Source organism: Somniosus microcephalus, chromosome 23 (assembly GCF_052327205.1).
Source record: "Somniosus microcephalus isolate GS21.2 chromosome 23, FLI_Smic_1.0, whole genome shotgun sequence".
In the NCBI taxonomy this organism is placed as follows: Eukaryota; Metazoa; Chordata; class Chondrichthyes; order Squaliformes; family Somniosidae; genus Somniosus; species Somniosus microcephalus.
The window spans coordinates 68,363,549-68,387,765 of NC_141009.1; the positions used below are offsets into that span (position 1 = coordinate 68,363,549).

The 24,217-nt window shown below is 55.4% G+C and overlaps 1 protein-coding gene across 1 annotated transcript in view; it reads right to left on the reverse strand.

The window, feature by feature from the left end:
* LOC147101938 (protein AMBP-like) overlaps positions 1-24,217 on the reverse strand; it is a 178,593-nt gene that overhangs the window by 14,317 nt on the left and 140,059 nt on the right. Inside the window, exon 8 of the mRNA XM_085965955.1 lies at positions 9,688-9,855. Coding sequence (XP_085822081.1) covers positions 9,688-9,855 — 168 coding nt within the window. The remainder of the gene's footprint in view (positions 1-9,687; positions 9,856-24,217) is intronic.

Below are 24,217 nucleotides of genomic sequence, written 5' to 3' on the forward strand. Positions count from 1 at the left end.
CCGAGAGTACACACAGACCGATGTACACTGACCGAGAGTACACACAGACCGGTGTACACCGACCGAGAGTACACACAGACTGGTGTACACTGACCGAGAGTACACAAAGACTGGTGTACACTGACCGAGAGTACACACAGACTGGTGTACACCGACCGAGAGCATGCACAGACCGATGTACACTGACCGAGAGTACACACAGACCGGTGTACACCGACCGAGAGTACACACAGACTGGTGTACACTGACCGAGAGTACACACAGACTGGTGTACACCGACCGAGAGTACACACAGACTGGTGTACACTGACCGAGAGTACACACAGACTGGTGTAAACCGACCGAGAGTACACACAGACTGGTGTACACTGACCGAGATTACACACAGACTGGTGTACACTGACCGAGAGTACACACAGGCTGGTGTACACTGACCGAGAGTACACACAGACTGGTGTACACCGACCGAGAGTACACACAGGCTGGTGTACACCGACCGAGAGTACACACAGACTGGTGTACAATGACCGAGAGTACACACAGACTGGTGTATACCGACCGAGAGTACACACAGACTGGTGTACACTGACCGAGAGTACACACAGGCTGGTGTACAATGACTGAGAGTACACACAGGCTGGCGTACACTGACCGAGAGTACACACAGACTGGTGTACACTGACCGAGAGTACACACAGACTGGTGTACACTGACCGAGAGTACACACAGACTGGTGGACAATGACCGAGAGTACACACAGAGTGGTGTACACCGACCGAGAGTACACACAGACCGGTGTACACCGACCGAGAGTACACACAGACTGGTGTACACTGACCGAGAGTACACACAGACTGGTGTACACCGACCGAGAGTACACACAGACTGGTGTACACTGACCGAGAGTACACACAGACTGGTGTAAACCGACCGAGAGTACACACAGACTGGTGTACACTGACCGAGATTACACACAGACTGGTGTACACTGACCGAGAGTACACACAGGCTGGTGTACACTGACCGAGAGTACACACAGACTGGTGTACACCGACCGAGAGTACACACAGGCTGGTGTACACCGACCGAGAGTACACACAGACTGGTGTACAATGACCGAGAGTACACACAGACTGGTGTATACCGACCGAGAGTACACACAGACTGGTGTACACTGACCGAGAGTACACACAGGCTGGTGTACAATGACTGAGAGTACACACAGGCTGGCGTACACTGACCGAGAGTACACACAGACTGGTGTACACTGACCGAGAGTACACACAGACTGGTGTACACTGACCGAGAGTACACACAGACTGGTGGACAATGACCGAGAGTACACACAGAGTGGTGTACACCGACCGAGAGTACACACAGGCTGGTGTACAATGACCGAGAGTACACACAGACTGGTGTACACAGACCGAGAGTACATACAGACAGGTGTACAATGACCGAGAGTACACACAGACTGGTGTACACTGACCGAGAGTTCACACAGACTGGTATACACTGGCCGAGAGTACACACAGACTGGTGTACATGGACCGAGAGTACACACAGACTGGTGTACAATGACCGAGAGTACACACAGACTGGTGTACACTGACCGAGAGTGCACACAGACTGTTGTACAATGACCGAGAGTACACACAGACTGGTGTACACTGACCGAGAGTACACACAGACTGGTGTACACCGACCGAGAGTGCACACAGACTGGTGTACACCGACTGAGAGTACACACAGACTGGTGTACACTGACCGAGAGTACACACAGTCTGGTGTACACCGACCGAGAGTACACACAGGCTGGTGTACAATGACCGAGACTACGCACAGTCTGGTGTAAACCGACCGAGAGTTCACACAGACTGGTGTACACTGACTGAGAGCACACTCAGACTGGTGTACACTGACCGAGAGTGCACACAGACTGGTGTACACTGACCGAGAGTACACACAGATGGTGTACACCGACCGAGAGTACACACAGACTGGTGTGCACTGACTGAGAGTACACACAGACTGGTGTACATCGCCCGAGAGTACACACAGACTGGTGTACACCGACCGAGAGTACACACAGACTGGTGTACACTGACCGAGAGTACACAAAGACTGGTGTACACTGACCGAGAGTACACACAGACTGGTGTACACCGACCGAGAGCATGCACAGGCTGGTGTACACTGACCGAGAGTACACACAGACTGGTGTACACCGACCAAGAGTACACACAGACTGATGTACATGGAACGAGAGTGCACACAGACCGGTGTACACCGACCGAGAGCACACACAGACTGGTGTACACTGACCGAGAGCACACACAGACTGGTGTAAACTGACCGAGAGTGCACACAGACTGGTTTACACTGACCGAGACTACACACAGACTGGTGTACACCGACGCACAGAATGGTGTACACTGACCGAGAGTACACACAGACTGGTGTACAATGACCGAGAGTAGACACAGACTGGTGTACACTGACCGAGAGTACACACAGACTGGTGTACACTGACCGAGAGTACACACAGACTCGTGTACACCGACCGAGAGTACACACAGACTGGTGTACACTGACCGAGAGTACACACAGACTGGTGTACAATGACCGAAGAACACACAGTCTGGTGTACACTGACCGAGAGTACACTCAGACTGGTGTACAATGACCAAAGAACACACAGTCTGGTGTACACTGACCGAGAGTACACACAGTCTGGTGTACACTGACCGAGAGTACACACAGACTGGTGTACAATGACCGAAGAACAAACAGTCTGGTGTACACTGACCGAGAGTACACACAGACTGGTGTACACTGACCGAGAGTACACACAGACTAGTGTACACCGACCGAGAGTACACACAGACTGGTGTACACCGACCGAGAGTACACACAGTCTGGTGTACACTGACCGAGAGTACACAGAGACTGGTGTACACTGACCGAGGGTACACACAGACTGGAGTACACTGACCGAGACTGCACACAGACTGGTGTACACTGACCGAGAGTACACACAGACTGGTGTACACTGACCGAGAGTGCACACAGACTGGTGTACTCTGACCGAGAGTACACACAGACTGCTGTACACCGACCGAGAGTTCACACCGACTGGTGTACACTGACCGAGAATACACACAGACTGGTGTACACAGACCGAGAGTACACACAGACTGGTGTACACCGACCGAGACTACACACAGACTGGTGTACACAGACCCAGAGTACACACAGACTGATGTACACCGACCGAGAGTGCACGCAAACTGGTGTACACTGACCGAGAGTACACACAGACTGGTGTACACTGACCGAGAGTACACACAGACTGGTGTACACTGACCGAGAGTACACACAGACTGGTGTACACTGACCGAGAGCACACACAGACTGGTGTAAACTGACCGAGAGTGCACGCAGACTGGTGTACACTGACCGAGACTACACACAGACTGGTGTACACCGATGCACAGACTGGTGTACACTGACGGAGAGTACACAGAGACTGGTGTACACTGACCGAGAGTACACAGAGACTGGTGTACAATGACCGAGAGTAGACACAGACTGGTGTACACTGACCGAGAGTACACACAGACTGGTGTACACTGACCGAGAGTACACACAGGCTGGTGTACAATGACTGAGAGTACACACAGGCTGGCGTACACTGACCGAGAGTACACACAGACTGGTGTACACTGACCTAGAGTACACACAGACTGGTGTACACTGACCGAGAGTACACACAGACAGGTGGACAATGACCGAGAGTACACACAGAGTGGTGTACACCGACCGAGAGTACACACAGGCTGGTGTACAATGACCGAGAGTACACACAGACTGGTGTACACAGACCGAGAGTACATACAGACAGGTGTACAATGACCGAGAGTACACACAGACTGGTGTACACTGACCGAGAGTTCACACAGACTGGTATACACTGGCCGAGAGTACACACAGACTGGTGTACATGGACCGAGAGTACACACAGACTGGTGTACAATGACCGAGAGTACACACAGACTGGTGTACACTGACCGAGAGTGCACACAGACTGTTGTACAATGACCGAGAGTACACACAGACTGGTGTACACTGACCGAGAGTACACACAGACTGGTGTACACCGACCGAGAGTGCACACAGACTGGTGTACACCGACTGAGAGTACACACAGACTGGTGTACACTGACCGAGAGTACACACAGTCTGGTGTACACCGACCGAGAGTACACACAGGCTGGTGTACAATGACCGAGACTACACACAGTCTGGTGTAAACCGACCGAGAGTTCACACAGACTGGTGTACACTGACTGAGAGCACACTCAGACTGGTGTACACTGACCGAGAGTGCACACAGACTGGTGTACACTGACCGAGAGTACACACAGCTGGTGTACACCGACCAAGAGTACACACAGACTGGTGTGCACTGACTGAGAATACACACAGACTGGTGTACATCGCCCGAGAGTACACACAGACTGGTGTACACCGACCGAGAGTACACACAGACTGGTGTACACTGACCGAGAGTACACAAAGACTGGTGTACACTGACCGAGAGTACACACAGACTGGTGTACACCGACCGAGAGCATGCACAGGCTGGTGTACACTGACCGAGAGTACACACAGACTGGTGTACACCGACCGAGAGTACACACAGACTGGTGTACATGGAACGAGAGTGCACACAGACCGGTGTACACCGACCGAGAGCACACACAGACTGGTGTACACTGACCGAGAGCACACACAGACTGGTGTAAACTGACCGAGAGTGCACACAGACTGGTTTACACTGACCGAGACTACACACAGACTGGTGTACACCGACGCACAGACTGGTGTACACTGACGGAGAGTACACACAGACTGGTGTACACTGACCGAGAGTACACACAGACTGGTGTACAATGACCGAGAGTAGACACAGACTGGTGTACACTGACCGAGAGTACACACAGACTGGTGTACACTGACCGAGAGTACACACAGACTCGTGTACACCGACCGAGAGTACACACAGACTGGTGTACACTGACCGAGAGTACACACAGACTGGTGTACAATGACCGAAGAACACACAGTCTGGTGTACACTGACCGAGAGTACACACAGACTGGTGTACAATGACCAAAGAACACACAGTCTGGTGTACACTGACCGAGAGTACACACAGTCTGGTGTACACTGACCGAGAGTACACACAGACTGGTGTACAATGACCGAAGAACAAACAGTCTGGTGTACACTGACCGAGAGTACACACAGACTGGTGTACACTGACCGAGAGTACACACAGACTAGTGTACACCGACCGAGAGTACACACAGACTGGTGTACACCGACCGAGAGTACACACAGTCTGGTGTACACTGACCGAGAGTACACAGAGACTGGTGTACACTGACCGAGGGTACACACAGACTGGAGTACACTGACCGAGACTGCACACAGACTGGTGTACACTGACCGAGAGTACACACAGACTGGTGTACACTGACCGAGAGTGCACACAGACTGGTGTACACTGACCGAGAGTACACACAGACTGCTGTACACCGACCGAGAGTTCACACCGACTGGTGTACACTGACCGAGAATACACACAGACTGGTGTACACAGACCGAGAGTACACACAGACTGGTGTACACCGACCGAGACTACACACAGACTGGTGTACACAGACCCAGAGTACACACAGACTGATGTACACCGACCGAGAGTGCACGCAAACTGGTGTACACTGACCGAGAGTACACACAGACTGGTGTACACTGACCGAGAGTACACACAGACTGGTGTACACTGACCGAGAGTACACACAGACTGGTGTACACTGACCGAGAGCACACACAGACTGGTGTAAACTGACCGAGAGTGCACGCAGACTGGTGTACACTGACCGAGACTACACACAGACTGGTGTACACCGACGCACAGACTGGTGTACACTGACGGAGAGTACACAGAGACTGGTGTACACTGACCGAGAGTACACAGAGACTGGTGTACAATGACCGAGAGTAGACACAGACTGGTGTACACTGACCGAGAGTACACACAGACTGGTGTACACTGACAGAGAGTACACACAGACTCGTGTACACCGACCGAGAGTACACACAGACTGGTGTACACTGACCGAGAGTACACACAGACTGGTGTACAATGACCGAAGAACACACAGTCTGGTGTACACTGACCGAGAGTACACACAGACTGGTGTACACTGACCGAGAGTACACACAGACTGGTGTACAATGACCAAAGAACACACAGTCTGGTGTACACTGACCGAGAGTACACACAGTCTGGTGTACACTGACCGAGAGTACACACAGACTGGTGTACAATGACCGAAGAACAAACAGTCTGGTGTACACTGACCGAGAGTACACACAGACTGGTGTACACTGACCGAGAGTACACACAGACTAGTGTACACCGACCGAGAGTACACACAGACTGGTGTACACCGACCGAGAGTACACACAGTCTGGTGTACACTGACCGAGAGTACACAGAGACTGGTGCACACTGACCGAGAGTACACACAGACTGGTGTACACTGACCGAGACTGCACACAGACTGGTGTACACTGACCGCGAGTACACACAGACTGGTGTACACTGAGCGAGAGTGCACACAGACTTGTGTACACTGACCGAGAGTACACACAGACTGCTGTACACCGACCGAGAGTTCACACCGACTGGTGTACACTGACCGAGAATACACACAGACTGGTGTACACAGACCGAGAGTACACACAGACTGGTGTACACCGACCGAGACTACACACAGACTGGTGTACACAGACCCAGAGTACACACAGACTGATGTACACCTACCGAGTGCACGCAAACTGGTGTACACTGACCGAGAGTACACACAGACTGGTGTACACTGACCGAGAGTACACACAGACTGGTGTACACTGACCGAGAGTACACACAGACTGGTGTACATTGACCGAGAGTACACACAGACTGGTGTACACTGACCGAGAGTACACACAGACTGGTGTACACTGACCGAGAGTGCACACAGACTGGTGTACACGGACCGGGAGCACACACAGACTGGTGTACAATGACCGAGAGTACACACAGGCTGGTGTACACCGACTGAGAGTACACACAGACTGGTGCACAATGACCGAGAGTACACACAGTCTGGTGTACACTGACCGAGAGTACACACAGTCTGGTGTACACAGACCGAGAGTACACACAGACTGGTGTACACTGACCGAGAGTACACACAGTCTGGTGTACACCGACCGAGAGTACACACAGACCGGTGTACGCTGACCGAGAGTACACACAGACTGGTGTACACCGACCGAGAGCACGCACAGACTGGTGTACACCGACCGAGAGTACACACAGACTGGTGTACACTGACCGAGAGTACACACGGACTGGTGTACACCGACCGAGAGTGCACAGAGACTGGTGTACACTGACCGAGAGTACACACAGACTGGTGTACACTGACCGAGTGTACACAGAGACTGGTGTACACTGACCGAGAGTACACACAGACTGGTGTACACTGACCGAGTGTACACAGAGACTGGTGTACACAGACCGAGAGTACACACAGACTGGTGTACACTGACCGAGAGTACACACAGACTGGTGTACACTGACCGAGAGTACACACAGACTGGTGTACACTGACCGAGAGTACACACAGACTGGTGTACACCGACCGAGAGTACACACAGACTGGTGTACACGGAACGAGAGTGCACACAGACTGGTGTATACCGACCGAGAGTACACACAGACTGGTGTACACTGACCGAGAGTACACACAGACTGGTGTACACTGACCAAGAGTACACACAGACTGGTGTACAATGACCGAGAGTACACACAGACTGGTGTACACCGACGCAGAGAATGGTGTACATTGACCGAGAGTACACACAGACTGGTGTACACTGACCAAGAGTACACACAGACTGGTGTACAATGACCGAGAGTACACACAGAGTGGTGTACACTGACCGAGAGTACACACAGACTGGTGTACACTGACCGAGAGTACACACAGACTCGTGTACACCGACCGAGAGTACACACAGACTGGTGTACAATGACCGAAGAACACACAGTCTGGTGTACACTGACCGAGAGTACACACAGACTGGTGTTCACTGACTGAGAGCACACACAGACTGGTGTACAATGACCGAAGAACACACAGTCTGGTGTACACTGACCGAGAGTACACACAGTCTGTTGTACACTGACCGAGAGTACACACAGACTGGTGTACAATGACCGAAGAACACACAGTCTGGTGTACACCGACCGAGAGTACACACAGACTGGTGTACACCGACCGAGAGTACACACAGACTGGTGTACACCGACTGAGAGTACACACAGACTGGTGTAAAACCGACCGAGAGTACACACAGACTGGTGTACACCGACCGAGAGTACACACAGACTGGTGTACACCGACCGAGAGTACACACAGACTGGTGCACACTGACTGTGCGTACACACAGACTGGTGTACACTGACCGAGAGTACACACAGGCTGGTGTACACCGACCGAGTGTACACACAGACTGGTGCACATTGACCGAGAGTACACAGAGGCTGGTGTACACTGACCGAGAGTACGCACAGACTGGTGTACACTGACCGAGAGTGCACACAGACTGGTGTACAGCGAGTGAGAATACACACAGACTTGTGTACACTGACCGAGAGTACACACAGACTGGTGTACACCGACCGAGAGTACACACAGACTGGTGTATACCGACCGAGAGTACACACAGACTGGTGTACACTGACCGAGAGTACACACAGACTGGTGTACACTGACCGAGAGTACACACAGACTGGTGTACCCTGACCGAGAGTACACACAGACTGGTGTACACCGACCGAGAGTACACACAGACTGGTGTACACTGACCGAGAGTGCACACAGACTGGTGTACAATGAACGAGAGTACACACAGACTGGTGTACACTGACCGAGTGTACACACAGACTGGTGTACTCTGACCGAGAGTACACACAGTCTGGTGTACACTGGCCGAGAGTACACACAGACTGGTGTACACCGACCGAGAGTACACACAGACTGGTGTACACTGATCGAGAGTACACACAGTCTGGTGTACACGGAACGAGAGTGCACACAGACTGGTGTACACCGGCCGAGAGTACACACAGACTGGTGTACACTGACCGAGAATACACACAGACTGGTGTACACTGACCGAGAGCACACACAGACTGGTGTACAATGACCGAGAGCGCACACAGACTGGTGTACACTGACCGAGAGCACACACAGACTGGTGTACACTGACCGAGAGTGCACACAGACTGGTGTACACAGACCGAGAGTACACACAGACTGGTGTACACCGACCGAGAGTACACACAAACTGGTGTACACCGACCGAGAGTACACACAGACTGGTGTACACTGACCAAGAGTACACACAGACTGGTGTACACTGACCGAGAGTACACACAGACTGGTGTATAATGACCGAGAGTACACACAGACGGGTGTACAATGACCGAGAATACAGGGATATACACTGCTCTTACTGTAGGGGCATATTAATGAACACAGTTTGCTCCTGCTATCTCACCTACAGTCCTGCAGGTCTGCAAACATTCCCGCTCTGTCGCAAAGTTGTTGCTGTTTCCAATACAGCCGCCATAAGTAAATTTCTCACAGGTCATCGAGGAGTGGTTGTAGTGGAACTTGGAAATGTACCCAAAACATGGGCCCGCATCAGGTTCCAGTCGGCAGGATTCTTGGAAAAATGAAAAGCAACAGGATTAATTTATAAATTAATACATAAAATTGCCATCAGGATAATAACAGGAGAGTGGGGAACCCATCCCCCTCACACTCCAATAACAGGACCCTGGGGAACCCATCCCCCTCACACTCCAATAACAGGACAGTGGGGAACCCATCCCCCTCACACTCCAATAACAGGACCCTGGGGAACCCATCCCCCTCACACTCCAATAACAGGACCCTGGGGAACCCATCCCCCTCACACTCCAATAACAGGACAGTGGGGAACCCATCCCCCTCACACTCCAATAACAGGACCCTGGGGAACCCATCCCCCTCACACTCCAATAACAGGACCCTGGGGAACCCATCCCACTCACACTCCAATAACAGGACCCTGGGGAACCCATCCCCCTCACACTCCAATAACAGGACCCTGGGGAACCCATCCCCCTCACACTCCAATAACAGGACAGTGGGGAACCCATCCCCCTCACACTCCAATAACAGGACAGTGGGGAACCCATCCCCCTCACACTCCAATAACAGGACCCTGGGGAACCCATCCCCCTCACACTCCAATAACAGGACAGTGGGGAACCCATCCCCCTCACACTCCAATAACAGGACCCTGGGGAACCCATCCCCCACACACTCCAATAACAGGACAGTGGGGAACCCATCCCCCTCACACTCCAATAACAGGACCCTGGGGAACCCATCCCCCTCACACTCCAATAACAGGACCCTGGGGAACCCATCCCCCTCACACTCCAATAACAGGACCCTGGGGAACCCATCCCCCTCACACTCCAATAACAGGACCCTGGGGAACCCATCCCCCTCACACTCCAATAACAGGACCCTGGGGAACCCATCCCCCTCACACTCCAATAACAGGACCCTGGGAACCCATCCCCCTCACACTCCAATAACAGGACAGTGGGGAACCCATCCCCCTCACACTCCAATAACAGGACAGTGGGGAACCCATCCCCCTCACACTCCAATAACAGGACAGTGGGGAACCCATCCCCCTCACACTCCAATAACAGGACCCTGGGGAACCCATCCCCCTCACACTCCAATAACAGGACAGTGGGGAACCCATCCCCCTCACACTCCAATAACAGGACCCTGGGGAACCCATCCCCCTCACACTCCAATAACAGGACAGTGGGGAACCCAACCCCCTCACACTCCAATAACAGGACCCTGGGGAACCCATCCCCCTCACACTCCAATAACAGGACCCTGGGGAACCCATCCCCCTCATACTCCAATAACAGGACCCTGGGGAACCCATCCCCCTCACACTCCAATAACAGGACAGTGGGGAACCCATCCCCCTCACACTCCAATAACAGGACCCTGGGGAACCCATCCCCCTCACACTCCAATAACAGGACAGTGGGGAACCCATCCCCCTCACACTCCAATAACAGGACAGTGGGGAACCCATCCCCCTCACACTCCAATAACAGGACCCTGGGGAACCCATCCCCCACACACTCCAATAACAGGACCCCGGGGAACCCATCCCCCTCACACTCCAATAACAGGACAGTGGGGAACCCATCCCCCTCACACTCCAATAACAGGACCCTGGGGAACCCATCCCCCTCACACTCCAATAACAGGACAGTGGGGAACCCATCCCCCTCACACTCCAATAACAGGACCCTGGGGAACCCATCCCCCTCACACTCCAATAACAGGACAGTGGGGAACCCATCCCCCTCACACTCCAATAACAGGACCCCGGGGAACCCATCCCCCTCACACTCCAATAACAGGACAGTGGGGAACCCATCCCCCTCACACTCCAATAACAGGACCCTGGGGAACCCATCCCCCTCACACTCCAATAACAGGACCCTGGGGAACCCATCCCCCTCACACTCCAATAACAGGACCCTGGGGAACCCATCCCCCTCACACTCCAATAACAGGACCCTGGGGAACCCATCCCCATCACACTCCAATAACAGGACCCCGGGGAACCCATCCCCCTCACACTCCAATAACAGGACCCTGGGGAACCCATCCCCCTCACACTCCAATAACAGGACCCTGGGGAACCCATCCCCCTCACACTCCAATAACAGGACCCTGGGGAACCCATCCCCCTCACACTCCAATAACAGGACCCTGGGGAACCCATCCCCCTCACACTCCAATAACAGGACCCTGGGGATCCCATCCCCCTCACACTCCAATAACAGGACCCTGGGGAACCCATCCCCCTCACACTCCAATAACAGGAGAGTGGGGAACCCATCCCCCTCACACTCCAATAACAGGACCCTGGGGAACCCATCCCCCTCACACTCCAATAACAGGACCCTGGGGAACCCATCCCCCTCACACTCCAATAACAGGACCCTGGGAACCCATCCCCCTCACACTCCAATAACAGGACAGTGGGGAACCCATCCCCCTCACACTCCAATAACAGGACAGTGGGGAACCCATCCCCCTCACACTCCAATAACAGGACAGTGGGGAACCCATCCCCCTCACACTCCAATAACAGGACCCTGGGGAACCCATCCCCCTCACACTCCAATAACAGGACAGTGGGGAACCCATCCCCCTCACACTCCAATAACAGGACCCTGGGGAACCCATCCCCCTCACACTCCAATAACAGGACAGTGGGGAACCCAACCCCCTCACACTCCAATAACAGGACCCTGGGGAACCCATCCCCCTCACACTCCAATAACAGGACCCTGGGGAACCCATCCCCCTCATACTCCAATAACAGGACCCTGGGGAACCCATCCCCCTCACACTCCAATAACAGGACAGTGGGGAACCCATCCCCCTCACACTCCAATAACAGGACCCTGGGGAACCCATCCCCCTCACACTCCAATAACAGGACAGTGGGGAACCCATCCCCCTCACACTCCAATAACAGGACAGTGGGGAACCCATCCCCCTCACACTCCAATAACAGGACCCTGGGGAACCCATCCCCCACACACTCCAATAACAGGACCCCGGGGAACCCATCCCCCTCACACTCCAATAACAGGACAGTGGGGAACCCATCCCCCTCACACTCCAATAACAGGACCCTGGGGAACCCATCCCCCTCACACTCCAATAACAGGACAGTGGGGAACCCATCCCCCTCACACTCCAATAACAGGACCCTGGGGAACCCATCCCCCTCACACTCCAATAACAGGACAGTGGGGAACCCATCCCCCTCACACTCCAATAACAGGACCCCGGGGAACCCATCCCCCTCACACTCCAATAACAGGACAGTGGGGAACCCATCCCCCTCACACTCCAATAACAGGACCCTGGGGAACCCATCCCCCTCACACTCCAATAACAGGACCCTGGGGAACCCATCCCCCTCACACTCCAATAACAGGACCCTGGGGAACCCATCCCCCTCACACTCCAATAACAGGACCCTGGGGAACCCATCCCCATCACACTCCAATAACAGGACCCCGGGGAACCCATCCCCCTCACACTCCAATAACAGGACAGTGGGGAACCCATCCCCCTCACACTCCAATAACAGGACAGTGGGGAACCCATCCCCCTCACACTCCAATAACAGGACAGTGGGGAACCCATCCCCCTCACACTCCAATAACAGGACCCTGGGGAACCCATCCCCCTCACACTCCAATAACAGGACAGTGGGGAACCCATCCCCCTCACACTCCAATAACAGGACAGTGGGGAACCCATCCCCCTCACACTCCAATAACAGGACAGTGGGGAACCCATCCCCCTCACACTCCAATAATAGGACAGTGGGGAACCCATCCCCCTCACACTCCAATAACAGGACCCTGGGGAACCCATCCCCCTCACACTCCAATAACAGGACCCTGGGGAACCCATCCCACTCACACTCCAATAACAGGACCCTGGGGAACCCATCCCCCTCACACTCCAATAACAGGACCCTGGGGAACCCATCCCCCTCACACTCCAATAACAGGACAGTGGGGAACCCATCCCCCTCACACTCCAATAACAGGACCCTGGGGAACCCACCCCCCTCGCACTCCAATAACAGGACCCTGGGGAACCCATCCCCCTCACACTCCAATAACAGGACCCTGGGGAACCCATTCCCCTCACACTCCAATAACAGGACCCTGGGGAACCCATCCCCCTCACACTCCAATAACAGGAGAGTGGGGAACCCATCCCCCTCACACTCCAATAACAGGACAGTGGGGAACCCATCCCCCTCACACTCCAATAACAGGACAGTGGGGAACCCATCCCCCTCACACTCCAATAACAGGACCCTGGGGAACCCATCCCCCTCACACTCAAATAACAGGACCCTGGGGAACCCATCCCCCTCACACTCCAATAACAGGACCCTGGGGAACCCATCCCCCTCACACTCCAATAACAGGACCCCGGGGAACCCATCCCCCTCACACTCCAATAACAGGACAGTGGGGAACCCATCCCCCACACACTCCAATAACAGGACCCTGGGGAACCCATCCCCCTCACACTCCAATAACAGTACAGTGGGGAACCCATCCCCCTCACACTCCAATAACAGGACCCTGGGGAACCCATCCCCCTCACACTCCAATAACAGGACCCTGGGGAACCCATCCCCCTCACACTCCAATAACAGGACCCTGGGGAACCCATCCCCCTCACACTCCAATAACAGGACCCTGGGGAACCCATCCCCCTCACACTCCAATAACAGGACCCTGGGGAACCCATCCCCCTCACACTCCAATAACAGGACCCTGGGGAACCCATCCCCCTCACACTCCAATAACAGGACCCTGGGGAACCCATCCCCCTCACACTCCAATAACAGGACAGTGGGGAACCCATCCCCCTCACACTCCAATAACAGTACAGTGGGGAACCCATCCCCCTCACACTCCAATAACAGGACAGTGGGGAACCCATCCCCCTCACACTCCAATAACAGGACAGTGGGGAACCCATCCCCCTCACACTCCAATAATAGGACAGTGGGGAACCCATCCCCCTCACACTCCAATAACAGGACCCCGGGGAACCCATCCCCCTCACACTCCAATAACAGGACCCTGGGGAACCCATCCCCCTCACACTCCAATAACAGGACCCTGGGGAACCCATCCCCCTCACACTCCAATAACAGGACCCTGGGGAACCCATCCCCCTCACACTCCAATAACAGGACAGTGGGGAACCCATCCCCCTCACACTCCAATAACAGGACCCTGGGGAACCCATCCCCCTCACACTCCAATAACAGGACAGTGGGGAACCCACCCCCCTCACACTCCAATAACAGGACCCTGGGGAACCCATCCCCCTCACACTCCAATAACAGGACCCCGGGGAACCCATCCCCCTCACACTCCAATAACAGGACCCTGGGGAACCCATTCCCCTCACACTCCAATAACAGGACCCTGGGGAACCCATCCCCCTCACACTCCAATAACAGGACCCTGGGGAACCCATCCCCCTCACACTCCAATAACAGGACAGTGGGGAACCCATCCCCCTCACACTCCAATAACAGGACCCTGGAGAACCCATCCCCCTCACACTCCAATAACAGGACCCTGGGGAACCCATCCCCCTCACACTCCAATAACAGGAGAGTGGGGAACCCATCCCCCTCACACTCCAATAACAGGACCCTGGGGAACCCATCCCCCTCACACTCCAATAACAGGACAGTGGGGAACCCATCCCCCTCACACTCCAATAACAGGACAGTGGGGAACCCATCCCCCTCACACTCCAATAACAGGACCCTGGGGAACCCATCCCCCTCACACTCCAATAACAGGACCCTGGGGAACCCATCCCCCTCACACTCCAATAACAGGACCATGGGGAACCCATCCCCCTCACACTCCAATAACAGGACCCTGGAGAACCCATCCCCCTCACACTCCAATAACAGGACCCTGGGGAACCCATCCCCCTCACACTCCAATAACAGGACAGTGGGGAACCCATCCCCCTCACACTCCAATAACAGGACAGTGGGGAACCCATCCCCCTCACACTCCAATAACAGGACAGTGGGGAACCCATCCCCCTCACACTCCAATAACAGGACAGTGGGGAACCCATCCCCCTCACACTCCAATAACAGGACCCTGGGGAACCCATCCCCCTCACACTCCAATAACAGGACCATGGGGAACCCATCCCCCTCACACTCCAATAACAGGACAGTGGGGAACCCATCCCCCTCACACTCCAATAACAGGACCCTGGGGAACCCATCCCCCTCACACTCCAATAACAGGACAGTGGGGAACCCATCCCTCTCACACTCCAATAACAGGACAGTGGGGAACCCATCCCCCTCACACTCCAATAACAGGACAGTGGGGAACCCATCCCCCTCACACTCCAATAACAGGACCCTGGGGAACCCATCCCCCTCACACTCCAATAACAGGACAGTGGGGAACCCATCCCCCTCACACTCCAATAACAGGACCCTGGGGAACCCATCCCCCTCACACTCCAATAACAGGACAGTGGGGAACCCATCCCCCTCACACTCCAATAACAGGACCCTGGGGAACCCATCCCCCTCACACTCCAATAACAGGACAGTGGGGAACCCATCCCCCTCACACTCCAATAACAGGACAGTGGGGAACCCATCCCCCTCACACTCCAATAACAGGACCCTGGGGAACCCATCCCCCTCACACTCCAATAACAGGACCCTGGGGAACCCATCCCCCTCACACTCCAATAACAGGACCCTGGAGAACCCATCCCCCTCACACTCCAATAACAGGACCCTGGGGAACCCATCCCCCTCACACTCCAATAACAGGACCCTGGGGAACCCATCCCCCTCACACTCCAATAACAGGACAGTGAGGAACCCATCCCCCTCACACTCCAATAACAGGACAGTGGGGAACCCATCCCCCTCACACTCCAATAACAGGACAGTGGGGAACCCATCCCCCACACACTCCAATAACAGGACCCTGTGGAACCCATCCCCCTCACACTCCAATAACAGGACCCTGGGGAACCCATCCCCCTCACACTCCAATAACAGGACCCTGGGGAACCCATCCCCCTCACACTCCAATAACAGGACCCTGGGGAACCCATCCCCCTCACACTCCAATAACAGGACCCTGGGGAACCCATCCCCCTCACACTCCAATAACAGGACAGTGGGGAACCCATCCCCCTCACACTCCAATAACAGGACCCTGGGGAACCCATCCCCCTCACACTCCAATAACAGGACCCTGGGGAACCCATCCCCCTCACACTCCAATAACAGGACCCCGGGGAACCCATCCCCCTCACACTCCAATAACAGGACCCTGGGGAACCCATCCCCCTCACACTCCAATAACAGGACCCTGGGGAACCCATCCCCCTCACACTCCAATAACAGGACAGTGAGGAACCCATCCCCCTCACACTCCAATAACAGGACAGTGGGGAACCCATCCCCCTCACACTCCAATAACAGGGCAGTGGGGAACCCATCCCCCTCACACTCCAATAACAGGACAGTGGGGAACCCATCCCCCTCACACTCCAATAACAGGGCAGTGGGGAACCCATCCCCCTCACACTCCAATAACAGGACAGTGGGGAACCCATCCCCCACACACTCCAATAACAGGACCCTGTGGAACCCATCCCCCTCACACTCCAATAACAGGACCCTGGGGAACCCATCCCCCTCACACTCCAATAACAGGACCCTGGGGAACCCATCCCCCTCACACTCCAATAACAGGACCCTGGAGAACCCATCCCCCTCACACTCCAATAACAGGACAGTGGGGAACCCATCCCCCTCACACTCCAATAACAGGACCCTGGGGAACCCATCCCCCTCACACTCCAATAACAGGACCCTGGGGAACCCATCCCCCTCACACTCCAATAACAGGACCCTGGGGAACCCATCCCCCTCACACTCCAATAACAGGACCCTGGGGAACCCATCCCCCTCACACTCCAATAACAGGACCCTGGGGAACCCATCCCCCTCACACTCCAATAACAGGACAGTGGGGAACCCATCCCCCTCACACTCCAATAACAGGACCCTGGGGAACCCATCCCCCTCACACTCCAATAACAGGACCCTGGGGAACCCATCCCCCTCACACTCCAATAACAGGACCCTGGGGAACCCATCCCCCTCACACTCCAATAACAGGACCCTGGGGAACCCATCCCCCTCACACTCCAATAACAGGACCCTGGGGAACCCATCCCCCTCACACTCCAATAACAGGACCCTGGGGAACCCATCCCCCTCACACTCCAATAACAGGACAGTGGGGAACCCATCCCCCACACACTCCAATAACAGGACAGTGGGGAACCCATCCCCCTCACACTCCAATAACAGGACAGTGGGGAACCCATCCCCCTCACACTCCAACAACAGGACAGTGGGGAACCCATCCCCCTCACACTCCAATAACAGGACAGTGGGGAACCCATCCCCCTCACACTCCAATAACAGGACCCTGGGGAACCCATCCCCCTCACACTCCAATAACAGGACAGTGGGGAACCCATCCCCCTCACACTCCAATAACAGGACAGTGGGGAACCCATCCCCCTCACACTCCAATAACAGGACCCTGGGGAACCCATCCCCCTCACACTCCAATAACAGGACAGTGGGGAACCCATCCCCCTCACACTCCAATAACAGGACCCTGGGGAACCCATCCCCCTCACACTCCAATAACAGGACAGTGGGGAACCCATCCCCCTCACACTCCAATAACAGGACCCTGGGGAACCCATCCCCCTCACACTCCAATAACAGGAGAGTGGGGAACCCATCCCCCTCACACTCCAATAACAGGACAGTGGGGAACCCATCCCCCTCACACTCCAATAACAGGACCCTGGGGAACCCATCCCCCTCACACTCCAATAACAGGACCCCGGGGAACCCATCCCCCTCACACTCCAATAACAGGACAGTGGGGAACCCATCCCCCTCACACTCCAATAACAGGACCCTGGGGAACCCATCCCCCTCACACTCCAATAACAGGACCCTGGGGAACCCATCCCCCTCACACTCCAATAACAGGACCCTGGGGAACCCATCCCCCTCACACTCCAATAACAGGACAGTGGGGAACCCATCCCCCTCACACTCCAATAACAGGACCCTGGGGAACCCATCCCCCTCACACTCCAATAACAGGACCCTGGGGAACCCATCCCCCTCACACTCCAATAACAGGAGAGTGGGGAACCCATCCCCCTCACACTCCAATAACAGGACAGTGGGGAACCCATCCCCCTCACACTCCAATAACAGGACCCCGGGGAACCCATCCCCCTCACACTCCAATAACAGGACCCTGGGGAACCCATCCCCCTCACACTCCAATAACCGGACCCTGGGGAACCCATCCCCCTCACACTCCAATAACAGGACCCTGGGGAACCCATCCCCCTCACACTCCAATAACAGGACCCTGGGGAACCCATCCCCCTCACACTCCAATAACAGGAGAGTGGGGAACCCATCCCCCTCACACTCCAATAACAGGACCCTGGGGAACCCATCCCCCTCACACTCCAATAACAGGAGAGTGGGGAACCCATCCCCCTCACACTCCAATAACAGGAGCCTGGGGAACCCATCCCCCTCACACTCCAATAACAGGACAGTGGGGAACCCATCCCCCTCACACTCCAATAACAGGAGAGTGGGGAACCCATCCCCCTCACACTCCAATAACAGGACCCTGGGGAACCCATCCCCCTCACACTCCAATAACAGGACCCTGGGGAACCCATCCCCCTCACACTCCAATAACAGGACAGTGGGGAACCCATCCCCCTCACACTCCAATAACAGGAGAGTGGGGAACCCATCCCCCTCACACTCCAATAACAGGACCCTGGGGAACCCATCCCCCTCACACTCCAATAACAGGACCCTGGGGAACCCATCCCCCTCACAATCCAATAACAGGACCCTGGGGAACCCATCCCCCTCACACTCCAATAACAGGACAGTGGGGAACCCATCCCCCTCACACTCCAATAACAGGACCCCGGGGAACCCATCCCCCTCACACTCCAATAACAGGACCCTGGGGAACCCATCCCCCTCACACTCCAATAACAGGAGAGTGGGGAACCCATCCCCCTCACACTCCAATAACAGGACCCCGGGGAACCCATCCCCCTCACACTCCAATAACAGGACCCTGGGGAACCCATCCCCCTCACACTCCAATAACAGGAGAGTGGGGAACCCATCCCCCTCACACTCCAATAACAGGACCCTGGGGAACCCATCCCCCTCACACTCCAATAACAGGACCCTGGGGAACCCATCCCCCTCACACTCCAATAACAGGACCCTGGGGAACCCATCCCCCTCACACTCCAATAACAGGACAGTGGGGAACCCATCCCCCTCACTCTCCAATAACAGGACCCTGGGGAACCCATCCCCCTCACACTCCAATAACAGGACCCTGGGGAACCCATCCCCCTCACACTCCAATAACAGGACAGTGGGGAACCCATCCCCCTCACTCTCCAATAACAGGACCCTGGGGAACCCATCCCCCTCACACTCCAATAACAGGACCCTGGGGAACCCATCCCCCACACACTCCAATAACAGGACCCTGGGGAACCCATCCCCCTCACACTCCAATAACAGGACCCTGGGGAACCCATCCCCCTCACACTCCAATAACAGGACAGTGGGGAACCCATCCCCCTCACACTCCAATAACAGGACAGTGGGGAACCCATCCCCCTCACACTCCAATAACAGGACCCTGGGGAACCCATCCCCCTCACACTCCAATAACAGGACAGTGGGGAACCCATCCCCCTCACACTCCAATAACAGGACCCTGGGGAACCCATCCCCCTCACACTCCAATAACAGGAGAGTGGGGAACCCATCCCCCTCACACTCCAATAACAGGACCCTGGGGAACCCATCCCCCTCACACTCCAATAACAGGACAGTGGGGAACCCATCCCCCTCACACTCCAATAACAGGACCCTGGGGAACCCATCCCCCTCACACTCCAATAACAGGAGAGTGGGGAACCCATCCCCCTCACACTCCAATAACAGGACCCTGGGGAACCCATCCCCCTCACACTCCAATAACAGGACAGTGGGGAACCCATCCCCCTCACACTCCAATAACAGGACCCTGGGGAACCCATCCCCCTCACACTCCAATAACAGGACCCTGGGGAACCCATCCCCCTCACACTCCAATAACAGGACAGTGGGGAACCCATCCCCCTCACACTCCAATAACAGGACCCTGGGGAACCCATCCCCCTCACACTCCAATAACAGGACCCTGGGGAACCCATCCCCCTCACACTCCAATAACAGGACAGTGGGGAACCCATCCCCCTCACACTCCAATAACAGGACCCTGGGGAACCCATCCCCCACACACTCCAATAACAGGACCCTGGGGAACCCATCCCCCTCACACTCCAATAACAGGACCCTGGGGAACCCATCCCCCTCACACTCCAATAACAGGACAGTGGGGAACCCATCCCACTCACTCTCCAATAACAGGACCCTGGGGAACCCATCCCCCTCACACTCCAATAACAGGACCCTGGGGAACCCATCCCCCTCACACTCCAATAACAGGACAGTGGGGAACCCATCCCCTCACACTCCAATAACAGGACCCTGGGGAACCCATCCCCCACACACTCCAATAACAGGACCCTGGGGAACCCATCCCCCTCACACTCCAATAACAGGACCCTGGGGAACCCATCCCCCTCACACTCCAATAACAGGACAGTGGGGAACCCATCCCCCTCACACTCCAATAACAGGACAGTGGGGAACCCATCCCCCTCACACTCCAATAACAGGACCCTGGGGAACCCATCCCCCTCACACTCCAATAACAGGACCATGGGGAACCCATCCCCTCACACTCCAATAACAGGACCCTGGGGAACCCATCCCCCTCACACTCCAATAACAGGACAGTGGGGAACCCATCCCCCTCACACTCCAATAACAGGACCCTGGGGAACCCATCCCCCTCACACTCCAATAACAGGACAGTGGGGAACCCATCCCCCTCACACTCCAATAACAGGACCCTGGGGAACCCATCCCCCTCACACTCCAATAACAGGAGAGTGGGGAACCCATCCCCCTCACACTCCAATAACAGGACCCTGGGGAACCCATCCCCCTCACACTCCAATAACAGGACAGTGGGGAACCCATCCCCCTCACACTCCAATAACAGGACCCTGGGGAACCCATCCCCCTCACACTCCAATAACAGGAGAGTGGGGAACCCATCCCCCTCACACTCCAATAACAGGACCCTGGGGAACCCATCCCCCTCACACTCCAATAACAGGACAGTGGGGAACCCATCCCCCTCACACTCCAATAACAGGACCCTGGGGAACCCATCCCCCTCACACTCCAATAACAGGACAGTGGGGAACCCATCCCCCTCACACTCCAATAACAGGACCCTGGGGAACCCATCCCCCTCACACTCCAATAACAGGACCCTGGGGAACCCATCCCCCTCACACTCCAATAACAGGACCCTGGGGAACCCATCCCCCTCACACTCCAATAACAGGACCCGGGGAACCCATCCCCCTCACACTCCAATAACAGGACCCTGGGGAACCCATCCCTCTCACACTCCAATAACAGGAGAGTGGGGAACCCATCCCCCTCACACTCCAATAACAGGACAGTGGAGAACCCATCCCCCTCACACTCCAATAACAGGACAGTGGGGAACCCATCCCCCTCACACTCCAATAACAGGACAGTGGGGAACCCATCCCCCTCACACTCCAATAACAGGACCCTGGGGAACCCATCCCCTCACACTCCAATAACAGGACAGTGGGGAACCCATCCCCCTCACACTCCAATAACAGGACAGTGGGGAACCCATCCCCCTCACACTCCAATAACAGGACCCTGGGGAACCCATCCCCCTCACACTCCAATAACAGGACAGTGGGGAACCCATCCCCTCACACTCCAATAACAGGACCCTGGGGAACCCATCCCCCTCACACTCCAATAACAGGACAGTGGGGAACCCATCCCCTCACACTCCAATAACAGGACAGTGGGGAACCCATCCCCCTCACACTCCAATAACAGGACCCTGGGGAACCCATCCCCCTCACACTCCAATAACAGGACAGTGGGGAACCCATCCCCCTCACACTCCAATAACAGGACCCTGGGAACCCATCCCCCTCACACTCCAATAACAGGACCCTGGGGAACCCATCCCCCTCACACTCCAATAACAGGACAGTGGGGAACCCATCCCCCTCACACTCCAATAACAGGACCCTGGGGAACCCATCCCCCTCACACTCCAATAACAGGACCCTGGGAACCCATCCCTCCTCACACTCCAATAACAGGACAGTGGGGAACCCATCCCCCTCACACTCCAATAACAGGACCCTGGGGAACCCATCCCCCTCACACTCCAATAACAGGACCCTGGGGAACCCATCCCCCTCACACTCCAATAACAGGACAGTGGGGAACCCATCCCCCTCACACTCCAATAACAGGACCCTGGGAACCCATCCCCCTCACACTCCAATAACAGGACCTGGAGAACCCATCCCCCTCACACTCCAATAACAGGACCCTGGGGAACCCATCCCCCTCACACTCCAATAACAGGACCCTGGGGAACCCATCCCCCTCACACTCCAATAACAGGACCCTGGGGAACCCATCCCCCTCACACTCCAATAACAGGACCTGGGGAACCCATCCCCCTCACACTCCAATAACAGGACCCTGGGAACCCATCCCCCTCACACTCCAATAACAGACCCTGGGGAACCCATCCCCCTCACACTCCAATAACAGGACCCTGGGGAACCCATCCCCCTCACACTCCAATAACAGGACCTGGGGAACCCATCCCCCTCACACTCCAATAACAGGACAGTGGGGAACCCATCCCCCTCACACTCCAATAACAGGACAGTGGGGAACCCATCCGCCTCACACTCCAATAACAGGACCCTGGGGAACCCATCCCCCTCACACTCCAATAACAGGACAGTGGGGAACCCATCCCCCTCACACTCCAATAACAGGACAGTGGGGAACCCATCCCCCTCACACTCCAATAACAGGACCCTGGAGAACCCATCCCCCTCACACTCCAATAACAGGACAGTGGGGAACCCATCCCCCTCACACTCCAATAACAGGACAGTGGGGAACCCATCCCCCTCACACTCCAATAACAGGACCCTGGGGAACCATCCCCCTCACACTCCAATAACAGGACCACGGGGAACCCATCCCCCTCACACTCCAA